Source organism: Macaca mulatta, chromosome 19, assembly GCF_049350105.2.
Source record: "Macaca mulatta isolate MMU2019108-1 chromosome 19, T2T-MMU8v2.0, whole genome shotgun sequence".
NCBI lineage: Eukaryota > Metazoa > Chordata > Mammalia > Primates > Cercopithecidae > Macaca > Macaca mulatta.
In genome coordinates, this window is record NC_133424.1 from 4736228 (window position 1) to 4758294 (window position 22067).

Here is a 22067-nt window from a genome sequence, read left to right on the forward strand (position 1 = left end):
CTGCCTCCTAGGTTCAAGCAATTCTCTTGCCTCAGCCTCCCGAGTAGCTGGGATTACAGATGCCTGCCACCATGCCTGGCTAATTTTTGTATTAAGTAGAGACAGGGTTTCGCCATGTTGGCCAGGCTGGTCTCGAACTCCTGTCCTCAAATGGTTCTCCCACTTTGGCTTCCCAAAGTGCTAGGATTACAGGTGTGAGCTATTGTGCCCAGCATTTTTTTTTTTTTAAATCAGGGTTTTCCTCTGTTGCCCAGGCTAGAGTGAAGTGGTGCAATCACAGCTCGCCGCAGCCTCGACTTCCTGGGCTCAAGGGATGGATCCTCCTGCCTCAGCCTCCCAAGTAGCTGGTACTACAGAAGCACACCACCACACCCAGCTAATAGTTTTTATTTTTGGGTGGAGACGGTGGGGGGCAAGGAGGCAGAGGTCTCACAAGGTTGCCCAGACTGGTCTTGAACTCCTGCTCCTGGTCTCAAGCGATCCTCCCACCTTGGCCTCCTAAAGTGCTGGGATTACAGTAGTGAGCCACGGCAAACACTTTTTTTTTTTTTTTTTTTTGAGACGGAGTCTCGCTGTGTCGCCCAGGGTGGAGTGCAGTGGCCGGATCTCAGCTCACTGCAAGCTTCGCCTCCTGGGTTTTTACGCCATTCTCCTGCCTCAGCCTCCCGAGTAGCCGGGACTACAGGCGCCCACCACCTCGCCCGGCTAGTTTTTTGTATTTTTTAGTAGAGACGGGGTTTCACCGTGTTAGCCAGAATGGTCTCGATCTCCTGACCTCGTGATCCGCCCGTCTCGGCCTCCCAAAGTGCTGGGATTACAGGCTTGAGCCACCGCACCCAGCCACTTTTTTATTTTTTATTTTTATTTTTATTTTTTTTCTTTTTGAGACGGAGTCTCACTCTGTCGCCCAGGCTAGAGTGCAGTGGCCAGATCTCAGCTCACTGCAAGCTCCGCCTCCCGGGTTCCCACCATTCTCCTGCCTCAGCCTCCCGAGTAGCTGGGACCACAGGCGCCGCCACCTCGCCCGGCTAATTTTCTGTGTTTTTAGTAGAGACGGGGTTTCGCCGTGTTAGCCAGGATGGTCTCGATCTCCTGACCTTGTGATCCGCCCGTCTCGGCCTCCCAAAGTGCTGGGATTACAGGCTTGAGCCACCGCGCCCGGCCCGGCCACTTTTTTAATAAATCAAGGTGAGAGTCACTTAACATAAAATTCATCTTTTTTTTTTTTTTTTTTTTTGAGAGACAGAGTCTCGCTCTGTCACCCAAGCTGGAGTGCAGTGGCGCGATCTCAGCTCACTGCAAGCTCCGCCTCCCAGGTTCATGCCTTTCTCCTGCCTCAGCCTCCCGAGTAGCTGGGACTACAGGCGCCCACCACCACGCTCGGCTAATTTTTTTTTTTTGTATTTTCAGCAGAGACGGGGTTTCACCGTGTTAGCCAGGATGGTCTCCACCTCCGGACCTCGTGATCCGCCCACCTCGGCCTCCTAAAGTGCTGGGATTACAGGCATGAGCCACCGCACACAGCCAAAATTAACCATTTTTAAGAGTACATTCTGCAGTACTCAGTACCTTCACAATGTTTTGCAAATACCGCCTCTATCAAATTCCAGAACATTCCATTACCCCAAAAGCAAATCCGTCCCCAGCAGCCACAGTCATCTCCACCCACCTCCCCCAGCCCCTGGCACCCACGCCTCCCCTTCCTGTCCCCGTGGATTGGCATGTCCTGGGCACTTCATGTAAATGGGATCACGCGCCGTGTGGCGGTGACGTTGCTAATCAATACCCTGGGATCTGAGATTGCTTGGGGACTGGCAGGCATTTGTAGCTCCTGTGACACCTCCCTCTCCTTCCTGCCGGGGTGGGCTGCCACAGGGAGGCCTCCCAGAGGTGCCCTGCCAGGGCCTTTATCTGGGCATGTCACTGTCACCTGAGGCCCCAGGCCACGTGACCCACCAAGAGGCTGCCAGGAACTGCTTGCCACCGAAACTGGGCCAGAGGTGAAGCCCAGGAGCCGGGCTTTCCTGGGTGTCTATCTGAGCACCTGGAGGAGCTCAGGCCACAAACACAGCCACCCTGCCACACTGCCACAGATCCTGTGGCTGAGGGACTGCTTTTCTGAGCTTTCCTCATGAATACCCCAAGATTTCCAGTCCATTTTGCAAGAGCTCTTGAAGCCCAGGCTCACAATTTTGTTAACAGGACTCATAAAATACATCACTGGTCGGGCATGGTGCCTTAAGGCTGTCATTCCAACACTTTGGGAGGCTGAGGAGGAAGGATCACTTGAGGCCAGGAGTTCGAGACAGGCCTAGGTAATGTTACAAGATCTCATCTCTTAAAAATTCTCTCTCTCTGTGGTGTATTGATCTCTTTTTTTTTTTTTTTTGAGACGGAGTCTCACGCTGTTGCCCAGGCTGGAGTGCAGTGGCGCGATCTCGGCTCACTGCAAGCTCCGCCTCCCGGGTTCCGGCCATTCTCCTGCCTCAGCCTCCTGAGTAGCTGGGACTACAGGCGCCCGCCACCGCGCCCGGCTAATTTTTTGTATTTTTAGTAGAGACGGGGTTTCACTGTGGTCTCGATCTCCTGACCTTGTGATCCGCCCGCCTCGGCCTCCCAAAGTGCTGGGATTACAGGCTTGAGCCACCGCGCCCGGCCGTGTATTGATCTCTTACTGCATACAGGCATACACACCTGGCCGTCCTGTCACCCCACCTTCCTAGTCACTTCCCATCCTCTGATCACCCCCTGCTCCTGGGCTACAATTCTCCACTTTTCCTTGCATTGGTGGAAGGGGAGAAGATTGAATCCAATCTCCCTCCCATACTACAAAGCCCCATGGTAGTAGTCCCCCACCCCCCTCAATAAAGTCAGCCTTACTGTTTTAAGAAGCATCAGAGGCCGGGCGCGGTGGCTCACGCCTGTAATCCCAGCACTTTGGGAGGCTGAGACGGGCAGATCATGAGGTCAGGAGATCGAGACCATCCTGGCTAACACAGTGAAACCCCGTCTCTACTAAAAATACAAAAAAAATTAGCTGGGCGTGGTGGCGGGCGGCTGTAGTCCCAGCTACTCGGGAGGCTGAGGCAGGAGAATGTAGTGAACCTGGGAGGAGGAGCTTGCAGTGAGCCGAGATCGCACCACTGCACTTCAGCCTGGGCGACAGAGCAAGACTCTGTCTCAAAAAAAAAAAAAAAAAAAAAAGAAGCATCAGAAAAATTATTTTCTGGCTGGGAGAGGCATCCCATGCCTATAATCCCAGCACTTTGGGAGGCCGAGGCGGAGGAATCATCACTTGAGGCCAGGAGTTCAAGACCAACCTGGGCAACACAGCAAGACCCCATCTCTACAAAAAATTAAAAAGTTAGGTGTGGTGGTGCGAACCAGTCGTCTCAGCTGCTCGGGAGGCTGAAGCAGAAAGATCGCTCCAGTCTGAGAGGTTGAGGCTGCAGTGAGCCGTGATCACATCACCACACTCCAGCTTGGGCCACAGAGTGAGACCCTGTCTCAAAAAATTAAAAAATGTAGGCCGGACGTGGTGGCTCACACCTGCAATCCCAGCACTTTGGGAGGCCTGAGGCAGGCGGATCAACTGAGGTCAGGAGATCGAGACCAGCCTGGCTAACACAGTGAAACCCCATCTCTACTAAAGAATACAAAAAATTAGCCGGGCGTAGTAGTGAGCGCCTATAGTCCCAGCTACTCGGGAGGCTGAGGGAGGAGAATGGCGTGAACCCAGGAGGTGGAGGTTGCAGTGAGCTGAGATTGTGCCACTGCACCCCAGCCTGGGCGACAGACCAAGACTCCATCTCAAAAAAAAAAAAAATTAAAAAATTAAAAAATGTTGGCCGGGCGTGGTGGTTCACACCTGTAATCCCAGCACTTTGGGAGGCCTGAGGCAGGTGGATCAACTGAGGTCAAGAGTTCAAGATCAGCCTGGCCAACATGGTGAAACCCTGTCTCTACTAAAAATACAAAAATTATCTGGGTGTGGTGGTGCATGCCTATAATCCTAGCTACTCGGGAGGTTGAGGCAGGAGAATCGTTTGAACCCGGGAGGCAGAGGTTACAGTGAACCGAGATGGCACAACTGCACTCCAGCCTGGATGACAGGACAAAACTCCATCTCAAATTTATTTTTTTATTTTTTATTTATTTTATTTATTTTTTTTTTTTTGAGACGGAGTCTCGCTCTATCGCCCAGACTGGAGTGCAGTGGCGTGATCTCGGCTCACTGCAAGCTCCGCCATCCGGGTTCACAACATTCTCCTGCCTCAGCCTCTCAAGTAGCTGGTACTACAAGCGCCCGCCACCACACCCGGCTAATTTTTTGTATTTTTAGTAGAGACGGGGTTTCACCATGTTAGCCAGGATGGTCTCGATCGCCTGACCTCGTGATCCGCCTGCCTTGGCCTCCCAAAGTGCTGGGATTACAGGCGTGAGTCACTGTGCACGGCCTAATTTTTTTTGTATTTTTAGTAGAAACGGGGTTTCACCATGTTGGCCAGGCTGGTCTCGAACTCCTGACCTCGTGATCTGCCCGCCTCGGCCTCCCAAAGTGCTGGGATTACAGGCGCCCGGCCCCATCTCAAATTTAAAAAAAAAAAAAAAAAAATTAAAACATTAAATAAGAGAATGCTTTTTCCCTTTACCAGTAGAAGAGAGGAGCGACAGAATGTCATTCCTCCCCATTACCCCCCTCCCCGCCCCGCCGGCCCCCAGTCAAAGGACTCCAGCCACACGGCAGGTGCTGGATGAATGGTGCCTGGTGTCACGCTGATATCTTGTGGCTGAGCACCCCCCCGCCCCCGGTCACCAGGGCAAGGCTATCTCGTGATTCACTGCTAAGGATCTGAAGCCCACCTTGGCCTTGACCTTGTTGGAAAAGGAGGCTCCCCACAGGGCCCCGGCTTCTAGGGCTGCTGTGCGAGCGGGGGTGGGTGAGTTCGCTTCCTTGACGCCCGGAGAACCAGTCTTAATGTCAGGGTCAGGCCACAGGACACACAGAGTGGGATATTTTTAGGGAGAGAAAAGTGTGGGGTTGCTCATCTGAGCTCTGGCCAGGAGGAGGGAAGGGGGTGGAGGTGCAGAGGAGGGAGGAGGGAGGAAGAAGGGGAGGGGAGGGGAGAGGAGGGGAGGGGAGGAGGGAGTGGAGAGAGGGCAGGGAGGTGGGAGGAGGGAAGAGGCAGCCCCCTGCCCGGCCAGCTCGTGACTAATTTAGGCAAAAGGCAGCCTGAAGCTATTTCCATTCGGCGGCGGGAACAGGTGCCGGCGCCTCCGCCCCACCCCCACGGGCCACCTCCCCCAGGGCGGCCTCCAGGTTGCCGAGACCTATAAAGGCCCCCGGTTTTCTCAATGAAGCCGGGACGCGCTCCGGAGCGCACTGCGTGGTCGCGCCCTGCCCGGGCTGCTTTGGAAGTCGTCCCCGCCGCCCTTCCGCGCCGGCATGAAGCTCATCGTGGGCATCGGAGGGTGAGCGCCGGGGAACCTGGCGGGCGGCCCTGCGGAGCAGAGCCCCCTGTGCGCGCAGAGGGGGAGGCCCGGGAATGAATGGAGGGATGCCCGGCGCCTGAGGTCGCCGACTCCCCGCCTGAGGTCTGAGTGCAGGGAGGATTTTCTGCTCGGGGGGTCTCGGTGTCCCCAGTGGGGAGGCTCAGAAATACTGAGCCCCGTATTTCGTTTTTTAAATGGAAATGATTCCCGCCACCTTCCAATTATACTCAGCATGGAAAAAAAAAAAAAAAAAAAGACCAGGCACGGTGGCTCAGGCCTGGAATCCTAGCACTTTGGGAGGCTGAGGTGGGTGGATCACCTGAGGTCAGGAATTTGAGAACAGCCTGGCCAACATGGTGAAACCCCATCTCTACTACAAATACAAAACTTAGCCGGGCACGGTGGTGCATGCCTGTAATCCCAGTTACTGGGGAGGCTGAGGTGAGAGAATTGCTTGAATCCGGGAGATGGAGGTTGCAGTGAGGCGAGATAATGCCACTTCGCTCCAGCCTGGGCGACAGAGTGAGACTGCGTCTCAAAAAAAATCGGTAGGAATAGAAAATCAACTAAAGCTCCGGTGAACCCTGCTCCGGCCTCGGGGCTGTCCTGGCTAAATCGGGGACTGACACGCAGCCAGGTGGGGCGGGGTCCTCAAAGCGTCATTCCACATGACTGTGCCTTTGGAGCCTCTCTCAGGTGACCTCAGGCTAGAGGAGATTAAAACGCTCTGTAACCTGCAGGGCTGGTTTTGTGGTGCTCATACCCCCGCCTTGGAAGGGACTGGAGCTTGGTCTGATGCTGGCCGGCCTCCCTCTTGAATTTCCTATTTTTTGCTTTTGGAGTGGTTTTTTTTTTTTTTTTGGTGGGGGGGTGGTTGTTGCTGCTGTTGTTTGAGACAGAGTCTCGCTCTGTTCGCCCAGGCTGGAGTGCAGTGGCGTGATCTCGGCTCACTGCAACCTCCGCCTCCCGGGTTCAAGCGATTCTCCTGCCTCAGCCTCCCGAGTAGCTGGGATTACAGGCGTTCACCACACACCTGTCTAAATTTTGTGTTTTTAGTAGAGATGGGGTTTCACCATGTTGGCCAGGCTGGTCTCAAACTCCTGACCTCAAGTGATCCAACCCTCTTGGCCTCCCAAAGTGCTGGGATTACAGGCATGAGCCACTGTGCCCAGCCCCTAATATTTTTCTTTTTTTTTTTTTTTGAGACGGAGTCTCGCTCTGTCGCCCAGGCTAGAGTGCAGTGGCCGGATCTCAGCTCACTGCAAGCTCCGCCTCCCAGGTTTATGCCATTCTCCTGCCTCAGCCTCCCGAGTAGCTGGGACTACAGGCGCCCGCCACCTCGCCCGGCTAGTTTTTTGTATTTTTTAGTAGAGATGGGGTTTCACCGTGCTAGCCAGGATGGTCTCGATCTCCTGACCTCGTGATCCGCCCGTCTCGGCCTCCCAAAGTGCTGGGATTACAGGCGTGAGCCACCGCGCCCGGCCCCCTAATATTTTTCAAATAAGAGGCCTTGAATTTTCATTTTGCACTCAGCAAAATTAAATGCAAATGTCACAGCCCACCCGGGGCACAAGTTAACTTGGATTCATGTGAAGCACTTTCTTTTTATTAATTTTTATTTAAAAAATTATTAATACCTCGAGACCATCCTGGCTAACGCGGTGAAACCCCGTCTCTTCTAAAAATACAAAAAATTAGCCGGGCGTGGTGGGGGGCGCCTGTAGTCCCAGCTACTCGGGTGGCTGAGGCAGGAGAATGGCGTGAACCCGGGAGGCGGAGCTTGCAGTGAGCTGAGATCTGGCCACTGCACTCCAGCCTGGGCGACAGAGTGAGACTCCGTCTCAAAAAAAAAAAAAAAAAATTATTAATACCTGGGGGCTTACATTTTAAAAATTGGTTTTTAAATTTTATAATAGAGATGGGAGTCTCACTATGTTACCCAGGCTGGTCTGAAACTCCTGGGATCAAGTAATCCTCCAGCCTCAGCCTCCTGTACAACTGGGACTACAGGTGAACACCACTATGCCTAACTAATTTTTTAATTTTTTGTAGAGACAGGGTCTTGCTATGTTGCCCAGGCTGGTTTCAAACTCCTGGGCTCAAGCAATCATCCTGCCTCAGCCTCCCGAAGTTCTAGGATTACAGGCAGGAGTCACCACACCTGACCAACATCAGGCATTTTTCTTTTTCTTTTCCTTTTTTTTTTTTTTTTTGAGACAAAATCTTGCTCTGTCACCCAGGTTGGAGTAGAGTGGCACAGTATCAGCTCACTGCAACCTCCGACTCCCAAGTTCAAGTGATTCTCCTGCCTCAGCCTCCCTAGTAGCTTGGATTACAGGTGCCCACCACCACACCCAGCTAATTTTTGTATTTTTACCAAAGACGGGGCTTCACCAGGTTGGCCAGGCTGATCTCGAACTCCTGACGTCAGGTAATCTGCCTGCCTCGGCCTCCCAAAGTGCTGAGATTACAGGCATGACCCACCGCACCTTCCTAAAATTGTTTATGTTATTTGTTTATTTATTTAAAGACAGGGTTTCACTCTCACCCAGGCTGGACTACAGTGGGGTGATCACAGCTCACTGCAGCCTCGAACTCCCAGGCTCAGGCGATCCTCCCATCTTAACCTCTGGAGTAGCTAGGACTATAGGCATGCACCACCACAACTGGCTAGTTTTTAATTTTTTGTAAAGATGGGGTCTTACTATGTTGCCCAGCCTAGTCCTGAGCTCAAGCGATCCTCCTGCCTTGGCCTCCCAAAGTGCTGGCATTAGAGGCGTAAGCCACTGTGCTGTTTTATTTTTTTTTTAAGCCCTGCTGAGACAAAATCAGGCATGGACCTCAGTTTCCTTATCTGTAAAGATAGGTGGGCTGGGCCCAGTGGTTCACACCTGTAATCTCAGCACTTTGGGAGGCCAAGGCGGGTGGATCATCTGAGGTTAGGAGTTCGAGACCAGGCTGGCCGACATGGCAAAACCCCATCTCTACTAAAAACACAAAAATTAGCTGGGTGTGGTGGCGGATGCCTGCAATCCCAGCCACTTGGGAGGCTGAAGCAGGAGACTCTCTTGAACCCAGGAGGCAGAAGTTGCAGTGAGCTGAGATCGCATCATTGCACTCCAGCCTGGATAACACAGTGAGACGCTGACTCAAAAAAAAAAAAAATAGGTGAATGGTCCCACCTCCTGTGTTTTGGTAAGGATGACATGAGCCCACACATCAGAGGAGGACATAGAATATTCTGGGTGCACACCACGTCTGTGTACATTAGCGTTTGTGTGTTTGTGCTTTCTGCCTCTTTTCTTTGCCCAGAAAGCCTCCGTGAACACAAATGTTCTGTCTTCACTACAGTTTTACAGTTTTGTGTTTTATATTTAAGTCTAATCCTAGGACTGGGTGTGGTGGCTCACACCTATAATCCCAGCACTTTGGGAGGCAGAGGTGGGAGGATCACTTGAGCCCAGGAGTTTGAGACCAGCCTGGGCAACATGGCGAGACCCCATCTCCACAAAGAATAAAAAATTCCCCAGGTGTGGTGGCAGGCGCCTGTAGTCCCAGCTACTAGGGAGGCTGAGATGGGAGGATCACCTGAGCCCAGGAGTTCAAGGCTGCAGTGAGCTACAATGGTGCCACTGCACTCCAGCCTGGACAACAGAGTGAAACTCTGTCTCTAAAAAAAAAATAGAAAAAGAAAAAAAAGAAAAATTGCCAGGCATGGTGGCTCATGCCTATAATCCCAGCACTTTGGGAGGCTGAGGATGCCGGATCTCCTGAGGTCGGGAGTTCGAGACCAGCCTGGCCAACATAGTGAAACCCCATCTTGCCGGGTGCGGTGGCTCACACCTGTAATTCCAACACTTTGGGAGGCCAAGGCGGGCAGATCACCTGAGGTTAGGAGTTCGAGACTAGCCTGGCCAACATGACAAAACCCCGTCTCTACTAAAAACACAAAAATTAGCTGGGTGTGGTGGTACACGCCTGTAATCCCAGCTACTTGGGAGGCTGAGGCAAAATAATTGCTTGAACCTAGGAGACAGAGGTTGCAGTGAGCCGAGATCATACCACTGTACTCCGGCCTTGGCAACAGAGTAAGACTCCGTCTCAGGGAAAAAAAAAAGAAAGAAAGAAACCCCGTCTCTGCTAAAAATACAAAAATTAGCCGGGTGTGGCAACGTGCACCTGCAGTCCCAGCTACTTGGGAGGCTGAGGCAAGAGAATCGCTTGAACCTGGGAGGCGGAGGTTGCAATGAGCTGAGATCACACCACTGTACTCCGGCCTGGGCAACAGAGCGAGACATGGTCTCAAAAAAAAAAAAAAGATAAAGAGAAATCCTGGGAGCTCATTTGCAGGAAGACCCTGAGACTTGGACAGGCCCCGGGGAGCCCAGGCTATACCTCAGGCCCCTTTCTGAGCACCCTGACCTTCTAGGGGGTGCCCAGGCAGTCTCACGCACACGATCTCTCCCCAGCATGACCAACGGCGGCAAGACCACGCTGACCAACAGCCTGCTCAGAGCCCTGCCCAACTGCTGCGTGATCCACCAGGATGACTTCTTCAAGGTGCCCGCCCTCGCCCAGGGAGGTGGAGCCGGGAGGGGACACAGGGCGGGCAGCCAGGCCCCGGCCAGCCCCGCCCTCCGCTGCCCAGTGCCCATGTGGGCTGGGCACCGGCTCTGCTCCCTGCCTGACCCCTCCCGGGGTCTCTGGGATAAACTGGGCCAGGAGAGCTAGGGATGGGTGTCGTGTTCCCATTTCCTGAGCACCTGTTTCGTACCCAGCCCATTCCCACTGGACATCCCTACAGTGGGGACCCCGATTAGACGGACGGGAAAATCACCATTCCTCAACAGGACCAGCCGGCTGTGGCTTTCTGGGCTAACACCCTTTATCCCTCCCCACTTCCCCTTTCCCATCTGCAAAATGGACTCTGAGCCCAGCTCGCTGCGTGGGTGGGGGTGAGGGCTAATGAGGTGATTGATGGTCTGGGGAGAATCTGAGGGTCAGCCAGAGCCCCCACCCCTCAGGGACCTCGGACCCTGTCAGCAGCAGCTCCAGCGAGGGACCCCGTAAGACTCCATCACCCAGGGCAGGGGTTAGCCAGGACTGGGCACTGGGCCTGAGATTCAGGCTCCTCTGTTTCAGCCCCAAGACCAAATAGCAGTTGGGGAAGACGGCTTCAAACAGTGGGACGGTAAGGACAATGGCAGCCCCTGCATCACCTCCAAGCCCCACTGTCTCCCGGGGTCCGCCCTCCCGCAATGCCTGCTCCCGTCCACTGTCCCCCGGGGTCCGCCCTCCCGCAATGCCTGCTCCCGTCCACTGTCCCCCGGGGTCCGCCCTCCCGCAATGCCTGCTCCGGTCCACTGTCCCCCGGGGTCCGCCCTCCCGCAATGCCTGCTCCCGTCCACTGTCCCCCGGGGTCCGCCCTCCCGCAATGCCTGCTCCTGTCCACTGTCCCCTGGGGTCCGCCCTCCCGCAATGCCTGCTCCCCCTCCATTGTCCCCCGGGGTCCGCCCTCCTGCAATGCCAGCTCCCCTGTCCCCAGTGCTGGAGTCCCTGGACATGGAGGCCATGCTGGACACCGTGCAGGCCTGGCTGAGCAGCCCACAGAAGTTCGCCCGTGCCCACGGAGTCAGCGTCCAGCCAGAGGCCTCGGACACCCACATCCTCCTCCTGGAAGGCTTCCTGCTCTACAGCTACAAGTGAGCGTCTGCAGGCTCTGGCCCCAGGCATGGCCCTCCTTGGGCGGGTATAGCCATCTCTTGTTTGTTTGTTTGAAACAGAGTTTTGCTCTTGTTGCCCAGGCTGGAGTGCAGTGGTGAGATCTTGGCTCACTGCAACCTCCACCTCCCAGTCCAAGCAATTTTCCTGCCTCAGCCTCCCAAGTATCTGGGATTACAGGCCTGCGCCACCACACCTGGCTAATTTTTGTATTTTTAGTAGAGATGGGGTTTCACCCTGTTGGACCAGGCTGTTCTCAAACTCCTGACCTCAAGCCATCCACCCGCCCCGGCCTCCAAAAGTACCGGGATTACAGGCGTGAGCCACCACGCCTGGCTCACATCTCGATTTTAATAGGCAGGAGACCCAGGAGCAGAGCCACCATGAGAAGTCAGGAGTTGGGGGCACAGCTGGGATCAACCCAAGCCTGGAGCCTGGCGTGGTGGCTCACGCCTGTAATGCCAGCACTTTGGGAGGCCAAGGTGGATCGATCACCTGAGGTCAGGAGTTCTAGACCAGCCTGGTCAACATGGTGAAACCCCGTCTCTACTACAAATACAAAAAATTAGCTGGGCGTGGTGGCGGGCACCTGTAATCCCAGCTACCTAGGAGGCTGAGGCAAGAGAATCGCTTGAACCTGGGAGGTGGAGGTTGCAGTGAGCTGAGACAGCGCCACTGCACTCCAGCCTGGGCGACAGAGAGAGACTCCGTCTCAAAAACAAAGTTAAATTAAAAAACTCAAGTCTGCGGTAAACAGCCACCCTTCTTGGGGAAACTGAGTCTTTCTTCTGGAACCTCAGCCTTCTCGGGCAGACCAGTAACCTAGGCTGCGCCCTCCAGCCTCACTGTGTGGCCCTGAGCAAGACATTCTGTCTCTGTGTGCCCGTCCAAGTTGGAGAAGAGGCATGATTCAATTTTGTGGGGGGCAGCTGCAGGGATGTTGGTCAATTCAGCTTCCCTCCCTGACCCCTAAACTCACTGGCCCAGACCACCCCTTGCCCTCGCCACCCTCTGAGAGCCAAGGCTAGGGGGCTGGATATTTTGACCGCAGTTGAAGGAAAGCTCACAGGTGCTGACCGTGTCTCCCCCGCCCCTCCCAGGCCCCTGGTGGACTTGTACAGCCGCCGGTACTTCCTGACCGTCCCGTATGAAGAGTGCAAGTGGAGGAGAAGGTGCACTTGGTGTCTGGGGTGTGGTGGGCTCCCGAGGGCCCTGTCTTGAATTCCCAGGTGGGACCAGCAGTAACTTAGAAAATGCCACTAGGGGCCAGGCGCGGTAGCTCCAGGCTGTAATCTCAGCACTTCCGGAGGCCGAGGCTGGCGGATCACCTGAGGTCAGGGGTTCGAGACCAGCCTGGCCAACATGGTGAAACCCTATCTCTACTAAAAATACAAAAATTAGCTGGGCGTGGTAGCACACACCTGTAATCCCAGCTACTTGGGAGACTTGGGAGGCTGAGGCAGGAGAATCGCTTGAACCTGGGAGGCAGAGCTGAGATTGGGTCACTGCACTTCAGCCTGGGTAGCAGAGGGAGACTCTGTCTCAAAAAAAAAAAAGGGGGGCGGCCAGGCACGATGGCTCACGCCTGTAATCCCAGCACTTTGGGAGGCCGAGGTGGGCGGATCACCTGAAGTCAGGAGTTCGAGACCAGCCTGGCCAACATAGTGAAACCCCGTCTCTACTAAAAATTTAAAAATTAGCCCGGCATATTGGCGGGTGCCTGTAATCCCACCTACTCGGGAGGCTGAGGCAAGAGAATGGCTTGAACCCACGAGGCGGAGGTTGCAGTGAGCCAAGATCGGGCTACTGCACTCCAGCCTGGGCAACAGAATGAGACTCTGTCTCAAAAAAAACAAAAAAGAAGAAAACACCACTGGACACAGGCCACATCCCAAAGCCACAGGCACCGGGCACTTAGCTGGCTAGAGCTCTGTGCCAGGCGCCCAGAGCCCGAGGCCTGAATAGCACGGCCCACCCCAACCCTGTCCAGAGCATTTCCTGGGCCTGTAGGGGGAACATGCTGGAGGTTGGAGCCTGCAGCCCAGGACTTCTGACCGAGGGTCCCCTTGCTCAGAGGTTCTGTCCCTGACTGTGACAGCTTTCAGGTCCCCCCCACCCCGGGGATATATTCTTGGCATCACCCTTCTGTGCTCTAAGCCATCCTTGCCTTCTCCCTCTGCAGTACCCGCAACTACACCGTCCCTGATCCCCCCGGCCTCTTCGACGGCCACGTGTGGCCCATGTACCAGAAGTATAGGCAGGAGATGGAGGCCAACGGTGTGGAAGTGGGTAAGCCCCTGAGCATGACCAGGCCTTGCCCTGGGGAGGACCCTGAGCCCAGTCCCTCTCCATCTTTTTTTTTTCCAAGACAGGGTCTCGCTCCGTCACCCAGGCTGGAGTGCAGTGGCGCGATCTTGGCTCACTGCAACCTTGCCTCCCGGGTTCAAGCCATTCTCCTGCCTCAGCCTCCCACATAGCTGGGATTACAGGTGTGCGCCACCACGCCCAGCTAATTTTTGTATTTTTAGTAGACATGGGGTTTCGCCGTTTTGGCCAGGCTGGTCTTGAACCCCTGACCTTGTGATCTGCCTGCCTTGGCCTCCCAAAGTGCTAGGATTACAGGTGTAAGCCGCCGCGCCCGGTCCCTTCTTGCTGTTGGTCCAGGAAACCGACTCCAGCAGCCCGACTCTGCAGGTCTCCTTGCTCCCGACCCAACTGTCCACTCCTCCTCCTGTGCTCTGGCCCCCTTCCTCCTGGCGGCCCTGACCGCGGCCTTTCTGATTTCAGTCTACCTAGACGGCACGAAGTCCCGAGAGGAGCTCTTCCGTGAAGTCCTGGAAGATATTCAGAACTCGCTGCTGAACCGCTCCCAGGAATCAGCCCCCTCCTCGGCTTGCCCAGCCAGGCCACAGGGACCCGGACGCGGATGCGGCCACAGAACAGCCAGGCCTGCGGCGTCCCAGCCGGACATTGTGTGACTGTTTCCCTAAGCGGGAGGTCTGTACGTTGGAGAATGGAGGCCCCACTCCCAGTTGGGTGTCCCAGAGCTCAGGGACTGAGCCCCAAGGTGCCTCTGTAACCTCGCTGCAGCTTAAATATTAAACTGGGTCCTGTTTTTCTAACTGTTGGTGTCTACTGTGTTCTGTTTAAGATCCTGTCAGGCCAGGTGCGGTGATTCATGCCTGTAATCCCAGCACTTTGGGTGGCCGAAGGGGGCAGATTACCTGAGGTCAGGAGTTCGAGACCAGCCTGGCCAAAAGGGCGAAACCCTGTCACTACTGAAAATATAAAAATCAGCCAGGCATAGTGGCGCATGCCTGTAATCCCAGCTACTTGGGAGGCCAAGGCAGGAGAATCGCTTGAACCCAGGAGACAGAGCTTGCAGTGAGCCAAAATTGCACAACTGCACTGCAGCCTGGGTAACAGAGCGAGAGCTGTCTCAGAAAAAAAATTAAAAATTAGCTGGACATGGTGGTACACCTGTGTAGCCCCAGCTACACAGGAGGCTGAGACAGGAGGACTGCTTCAGCCCAAGAGGTTGAGGCTGCAGTGAGCTATGATCGGGCCACTGCACTCCAGCCTAGGTGACAAAGCGAGACCCTGTCTCAAAAAAAATTTTTTTCTCAATGTCTATAAATAAAGTTTTATTGGCACCTGGCCCCTGCCATTTGCATGTGTCAGCCCTGTGGCTGCTTTAGTACTACAATAGCACGTTGAGTCACCCGGACAGAGGAGGTCTGTCTGCAAAGCCTGCGAAGCCAAAAATATTTACTATCTGCCCCTCTGTGCAAAACGTGTGCTGAACAGTGTGGTGTACGGCAGGTCGAGTCCAGGGCCACAGGGAAGGTCTGAGGTCTGTGTGCTGGAGGGGAGGCAGGAGTGGACATGGAATGAGAGGATGACGTGGAAGAGGTGGCTTGCCAAGGCTTGTCCTTCACCATAAGCACGGAGTGTGGTAAGGATGATCTGCCAGTCACTGCGCCCAAAATAGTCCAGGACAGGACAGAGATGTAAGAGAGAAAGGTGGCTCCAGGACAGCAGAAGCCCTGCCTGGCAGCCCAGACACCTTGGGCATTATTGTTTAAAAAAAAGAAAGGTTCATGCCTGTAATCCCAGCACTCTGGGAGGTTGAGGTGGGAGGATCAATTGAGCCCTGGAGTTCCAGACCAGCCTGGGCAACATAGTGAGACCCCCGTCTCTACAAAAAATGATAAAATATTAGCCGGGCGTGGTAGCTCATGCCCGTAATCCCAGCACTTTGGGAGGCCGAGGCAGGTGGATTGCTTGAGCCCAGGAGTTTGAAACCAGCCTGGGCAACATACTGAGACCCCGTTTCTGTTTTTGTTTTTATTTATTTATTTATTTTTGAGACGGAGTCTCGCTCTGTCGCCCAGGCTAGAGTGAAGTGCCACGATCTCGGCTCACTGCAAGCTCCACTTCCCAGGTTCAAGCGATTCTCCTGCCTCAGCCTCCCAAGCAGCTGAGATCATAGGCATGCACCACCATGCCCAGCTAATTTTTTTATTTTTAGTAAAGACGGGATTTCGCCATGTTGACCAGGCTGGTCTCGAACTCCTGATTTTAGGTGATTCACCCGCCTAGGCCTCCCAAAGTGCTGGGATTACAGGCATGAGCCACCATGCCCAGCTGTGAGACCCTGTTTCTGCAAAAAATTAGCCAGGCATGATGGCACACGTCTGTAGTACCAGATACTTGGGAGGCTGAGGTGTGAGGATCCCTTGAGCCCAGGAATTCGATGCTGCAATGAGTTACGATTGCATGAGTGCACTCCAGGCTGGGCAACAGGGCAAGACCCTATCTCGAAAAACAAAAAAACAAAAAACAACAACAAAAAAACCCAACAACAACAACAACAAAAAAAAAAAAAAAACAAGAAGGGGAACAGCAGCCATAGGGTAACCAAGGTAACCAACTGAAAAACGGAAGATGATAAGGGTTGGCGAGGATGTGGAGAGAGCAAAACCCTTGTGCTCTGCAGTGGGAAATGGAACACGGTGAGCATGGGGAGAAACAGTCTGGCCATTTCTCAGAATTAAACATGGAATTATAGGCGGGGCCCGGTGACTCATGCCTGTAATCCCAGCACTTTGGGAGGCCGAGGCAGGTGAATCACCTGAGGTCAGGAGTTCGAGGCCAGCCTGGCCAACATGGAGAAACTCCATCTTTACTAAAAACACAAAATTAGCCAGGCGTAGTGGCACATGCCTGTCATCCCAGCTACTTGGGAGGCTGAGGCAGGAGAATCGCTTGAACCCGGCAGGCGGAGGTTGTGGTGAGCGGAGATTGCGCCACTGCCCTCCAGCCTGGGCAACAAGAGTGAAACTCCACCTCAAAAAAAAAAAAAAAAGGCTGGGCGCGGTGGCTCAAGCCTGTAATCCCAGCACTTTGGGAGGCTGAGACGGGTGGATCATGAGGTCAGGAGATTCAGACCATCCTGGCTAACACGGTGAAACCCCGTCTCTACTAAAAAATACAAAAAAAATTAGCCGGGCGCGGTGGCGGCGCCTGTAGTCCCAGCCACTCGGGAGGCTGAGGCAGGAGAATGGCGTAAACCCGGGAGGCGGAGCTTGCAGTGAGCTGAGATCCGGCCACTGCACTCCAGCCTGGGTGACAGAGCGAGACTCCGTCTCAAAAAAAAAAAAAAAAAACAAAACCTGGAATTACCGTAGGGACCAGCAATCCTGCTCCTGGGCAAGGCCCCAAGGAACTCACAGCAGGGACCCAAAGAGGTCCTTGCACAGCCACGTTCATGGGAGCATGACTCACAGCAGCCAAAATGCAGAGGCAACTCAAGTGTCCATGGACCGGCCTGGCCAACATGGCGAAACCCCATCTCTACTAAAAATATAAAAATTAGGCCGGGCGCGGTGGCTCAAGCCTGTAATCCCAGCACTTTGGGAGGCCGAGACGGGCGGATCACAAGGTCAGGAGATCGAGACTATCCTGGCTAACACGGTGAAACCCCATCTCTACTAAAAATACAAAAAACTAGCCAGGCGAGGTGGCGAGCGCCTGTAGTCCCAGCTACTTGGGAGGTTGAGGCGGGAGAATGGCGTGAACCCAGGAGGCAGAGCTTGCAGTGAGCTGAGATCACACCACTGCACTCCAGCCTGGGTGACAGAGCGAGACTCCGTCTCAAAAAAAAAAAAAAAAAAAAAAAATTAGCCGGGCATGGTGGTGGCACGCCTATAGTCCCAGCTACTCTAGAGGCTGAAGCAGGAGAATTGCTTGAACCCGGGAAGTAAAGGTTGCAGTGACCTGAGATCGTGCCATTGCACTCCAGCCTGGGCAACAGAGCAAGACTCCATCTCAAAACAAGAGAGAGAGAGAGAGAGAGAGAAAGAGGGAAAGAGAGAGAGAAAAGAGAGACAGAGAGAAAGCAAACAAGCAAGGAGGCAGGCTGGGCGTAGTCGCTCACACCTGTGCATCCCAGAACTTTGGGAGGCTGAGACAGGAGGGACCAAGGAGTTTGAGGTCAGCCTGGACAACATAGCAAGACCCTGTCTCTACTTTAAAAAAAAAAAATTGGGGGGCCAGAGCAGTGGCTCATGCCTATAATCCCAGCACTTCGAGAAGCCAAGGCAGGAGGATCGCTTGAGCCCAGGAGTTTGAGACCAGACTAAGCAACATAGTGAGACCCTGTTTCTTTTTTTAATTTAAAATTTTATTCTTGGCCGGGCACAGCAGCTCATGCCTGTAATCTCAGCACTTTGGGAGACTGAGGCGGCCAGATCGCTTGAGGTCAGGAGTTTGAGATCAGCCTGGCCAACATGGGGAAACCCCATCTCTGCTAAAAATACAAAAATTAGCCGGGTGTGGTGGGGGCACCTGTAATTCCAGCTACTTGGGAGGCTGAGGCAGGAGAATCGCTTGAACCTGGGAGGCAGAAGTTGCAGTGAGCCGAGATCGCACCACTGCACTCCAGCCTGGGTGACAGAGTGAGATTCCATCTCACACACACACACAAAAAATTAAATTTAAAAAGTAAAATAAAATGAAATATTTTATGGCCGGGCATGGTGGCTCACGCCTGTAATCCCAGCACTTTGGGGGGCCGAGGCAGGCAGATCACGAGGTCAGGAGTTTGAGACCAACCTGGCCAACATGGTGAAATCCCGTCTCCACTAAAAATACAAAAATTAACCGGGCATGGTGGCACACGCCTGTAATCCTAGCTACTTGGGAGGCTGAAGCAGGAGACTAGCTTGAACCAGGGAGGCAGAGGTTGCTGTGAGTTGAGATCACGCCACTGCACTCCAGCCTGGGTGACAGAGCAAGACTCTGTCTCGGGGGGAAAAAAAAAAGTAATAATTAAGATGGCAAATTTTGCTATGACAAATTTTGCTCTGTGTGTTTTGCTAAAAGTTAAAAAAATAGGAACAGGAGGCCGGGCGCAGTGGCTCATGCCTGTAATCCCAGCACTTTGGGAGGCTGAGGCGGGCAGATCACGAGGTCAGGAGATCAAGACCATCCTGGCTAACACGGTGAAACCCGTCTCTACTAAAAATACAAAGAATTAGCCGGGCGTGGTGGCGGCGCCTGTGGTCCCAGCTACTTGGGAGGCTGAGGCAGGAGAATGGCGTGAACCCGGGAGGCGGAGCTTGCAGTGAGCCGGATCGTGCCACTGCACTCCAGCCTGGGTGACAGAGGAGACTCCATCTCAAAAAAAAAACAAAAACAATAGGAACAGGAGCACTAGGGTAGCTAGCTCATGCCAGTTTGCCCAGAACTTTCCCGGTGTTAGCACTCAAAGTTCTGTGTTCCTGGGAGAAATAGGAGGATTAGTCACTCTTATGGGGGCCAACCAGCTCAGTCAGATCATTCCATGACCCCATTCCTATAGGGCTCAGAGAGGGAAAGAAACTTGCCCAAGGTCACTCAGCAGAGCTGAATTTTTTTTTTTTTTTTTTTTTGAGACGGAGTCTCGCTCCTCAGGAATCCTTGTTCCACCAGAGGAGACACCTCCTGCTCCTGTGTGGGACCCCCCTCCACCACCTCCAACTTCCTGGAATCCCCTCTGGGTCCCACCAATCCTCCAGGGCTTTCTGGTCCCCTCAGCAGAGGCCCCAGCCCCCAGCAACCACCCCGTTGGCTGGATCCTTCTAAAGTCCCTCATTCTCCTCCTGCACTCACGATGGGGCCACAGACACCCCCACACACAAGTTTGTGTATTTACTTTCTTTCTTTCTTTCTTTTGAGACAGAGTCTTGCTCTGTTGTCCAAGCTGGAGTACAGTGGCACAATCTCGGCTCCCTGCCTGTAACCTCTGCCTCCCGGGTTCAAGTGATTCTCCTGCCTCAGCCTCCCGAGTAGCCGGGATCACAGGCGTGCACCACCACGTCCGGCTAATTTTTGTATTTTTTAGTAGAGATGGGGGTTTCACCATGCTGGCCAGGCTGGTCTCAAACTCCTGATCTCAGGTGATCCTGCCTCGGCCTCCCAAAGTGTTAGGATTATAGGCGTGAGCCACCGCGGCTGGCCTGTATTTACTTTACAAGTCCCACTTATTTTATTTATTTATTTATTTATGTTTATTTTTTTGAGATGGAGTCTCACTCTGTCGCCCAGACTGGAGTGCCGTGGCAGGATCTCGGCTCACTGCAATCTCTGCCTCCCGGGTTCACGCCATTCTCCTGCCTCAGCCTCCCGAGTAGCTGGGACTACAGGTGCCCGCCACCACGCCGGGCTAATTTTTTGTATTTTTAGTGGAGACAGGGTTTCACCCTGTTGGCCATGATGGTCTCGATCTCCTGACTTCATTATGCGCCCGCCTCGGCCTCCCAAAGTGCTGGGATTACAGGCTTGAGCCACCGCGCCTGGCCTGTTTTATTGATTTTTTTTTTTTTTTTTTTTTTTTTGAGACAGAGTCTCGCTCTGTCGCCCAGCCCAGGCTGGAGTGCAGTGGCGCGATCTCGGCTCACTGCAAGCTCCGCCTCCCGGGTTCACGCCATTCTCCTGCCTCAGCCTCCCGAGTAGCTGGGACTACAGGCGCCCACAACCGCGCCCGGCTAATTTTTTGTATTTTTAGTAGAGACGGGGTTTCACCGTGGTCTCGATCTCCTGACCTTGTGATCCGCCCGCCTCGGCCTCCCAAAGTGCTGGGATTACAGGCGTGAGCCACGGCGCCCGGCATTGATTTTTAACTAAATTCCTCTGAAGAGGAAACTTTCTGACATGATATGAGGAAAACTGGATTTTCTGACACATGTTAAAATAAACACAGAGGAGCTCAGTGGCTCATGCCTGGAATCCCAACAGTTTGGGAGGTCGAGGCTGGAAGATCACTTGAGCCCAGGAGTTCAAGACCAGCCTGGGCAACATAGCAAGACCCTGTCTCTACAAAAAATATTAAAAATCAGCTGGGCTTGGGGGTGCACGCCTGTGGTCCCAGCTACTAGGGAAGCTGAGGTGTGAGGATTTCTTGAGCACAGGAGGTGGAGGCTTCAGTGAGCTATGATCACGCCACTGCACTCCCGCCTGGGTGACAGAGCAAGACCCTGTCTCAAAAACAGTGCAAAAAGCCACAGAACTTGTACCACCTAAAATCATCCTTGCCTTCACCTTCCTGAAATGCTCCCGGCCAAGAGCAATCTCAGGCCAGTGGTTCTCACCCGGGGGTGATTCTGCACCCCCCAACCAGGGGACACTGGATGGTGTCTGGAGACATTTGTGGTCCTCACGTCTTGGGAAGGTGTGAGTGGAGGCCAAGGATGCTGCTCAACCCCTGCAGTGCCCAGGACGGCCCCACCCAGAGAACAGTCCAACCCCAAATATACACAATGCCCCAGGGAAGAAAACTATTCTAAGAGCAGAGAATGGACTCCAATCCTATCCTGGGCCGGGCGCGGTGGCTCACACCTGTCAACCTAGCACTTTGGGAGGCCGAGGCGGGCAGATCACTTGAGGTCAGGAGTTCGAGACCAGCCTGGCCAACATGGTGAAACCCTGTCTCTACTAAAAATACAAAAATTAGCTGGGCGTGGTGGTGGGTGTCTGTAATCCCATGTACTCAGGAGGCTGAGCAGGAGAATCACTTGAACCTGGGAGGAAGAGGTTGTGGTGAGCCGAGATCGCACCGCTGCATTCCAGCCTGGGCGACACAGCCAGACACTGCCTCAAAAAAAAAAAAAAAAAAAAAAAAAATCCTGCCCCGCTCCCTTAAGGTACCCATCGTGGGCCCAGGAAGGGACTGAGAGTCCAGGGCGGGCACCAGCCCTCACACACAGGCCCCCATGCTGTCCCGTGGCTGACACTTCTCTGGGCCAAGTCATTTCTGGGGTGTGAGGAACTTGGCTGAGGGAAGCCTAGCTCTGGTGAAAGTCCCCTGCCTGGGGGCCTTCCTCCTTGACCCCTGCAGGACCCCGGGTGACAGGCAGCGCACGGAGTCTGCGGAGGGCAGAGGACCTCATTGGAAGCTGGCCTTCTGAGCTCCCATGTGAGGGTGGGAGTCTCAGGCCCACACTGGGGAACTTGGTTCAGGGCTTCTGAGGGCTCTCCCTGTGAGGGGCTGGGGAGGGGTGTCTCAGGGTCCCCAGGGTCTGGGGCAGACAGGCAGGAGCCCGCTGTGCCCCTGACTCAGTGGCTTCTCCAGCTGGGAAGGCAATCTTTAGGGGGTTTTTTTTGAGGCAGGGTCTCACTCTGTCACCCAGGCTGGAGTGCAGTGGCACCATCGTGGCTCACGGCAACCTCAACCTCTTGAGCTCAAGCGATCCTCCCGCTTCAGCCTCCCAAGTAGCTGGGACTACAGGGCGTACCACGGCGCCCAGCTAGTTTTTTTATTTTATGTAGAGACGGGATCTACGTTTCCAAGGCTGGTCTCCTGGGCTCAAGGG

At 54.2% G+C, this 22067-nt stretch overlaps 1 protein-coding gene across 11 annotated transcripts; it reads left to right on the top strand.

Annotated features, from left to right (window-relative positions):
• Window positions 1–4743: 4743 nt before the first annotated feature.
• On the top strand, window positions 4744–14336 carry NMRK2 (nicotinamide riboside kinase 2). Of its 11 annotated transcripts, none has more exons than XM_077979563.1 (8): window positions 4831–4940; window positions 5233–5472; window positions 9963–10053; window positions 10621–10684; window positions 11039–11195; window positions 12315–12386; window positions 13397–13503; window positions 14002–14336. In XM_077979563.1, the coding sequence occupies exons 2-8, from the start codon at window positions 5447–5449 to the stop codon at window positions 14190–14192; spliced, it is 708 nt and encodes a 235-aa protein (XP_077835689.1). In that variant the 5' UTR covers window positions 4831–4940; window positions 5233–5446; the 3' UTR covers window positions 14193–14336. The 11 variants fall into 11 exon arrangements, with proteins under 11 accessions (XP_077835698.1, XP_077835689.1, XP_077835690.1 ...); XM_077979564.1 differs by having other exon boundaries at window positions 10636–10684; XM_077979572.1 differs by lacking the exon at window positions 13397–13503 and having other exon boundaries at window positions 4744–4936; window positions 5266–5472; window positions 10636–10684.
• The last annotated feature ends 7731 nt before the right edge of the window (window positions 14337–22067 follow it).

Coding starts and splice junctions, on each gene's coding strand:
- NMRK2 (XM_077979562.1), top strand. CDS start 5,447: ATGAAGCTCATCGTGGGCATCGGAGG. Junction 10,054..10,620: donor ACCAGGATGACTTCTTCAAG/GTGCCCGCCCTC, acceptor CCTGAGATTCAG/GCTCCTCTGTTTCAGCCCCA. Junction 12,387..13,396: donor GAGTGCAAGTGGAGGAGAAG/GTGCACTTGGTG, acceptor CTCCCTCTGCAG/TACCCGCAACTACACCGTCC.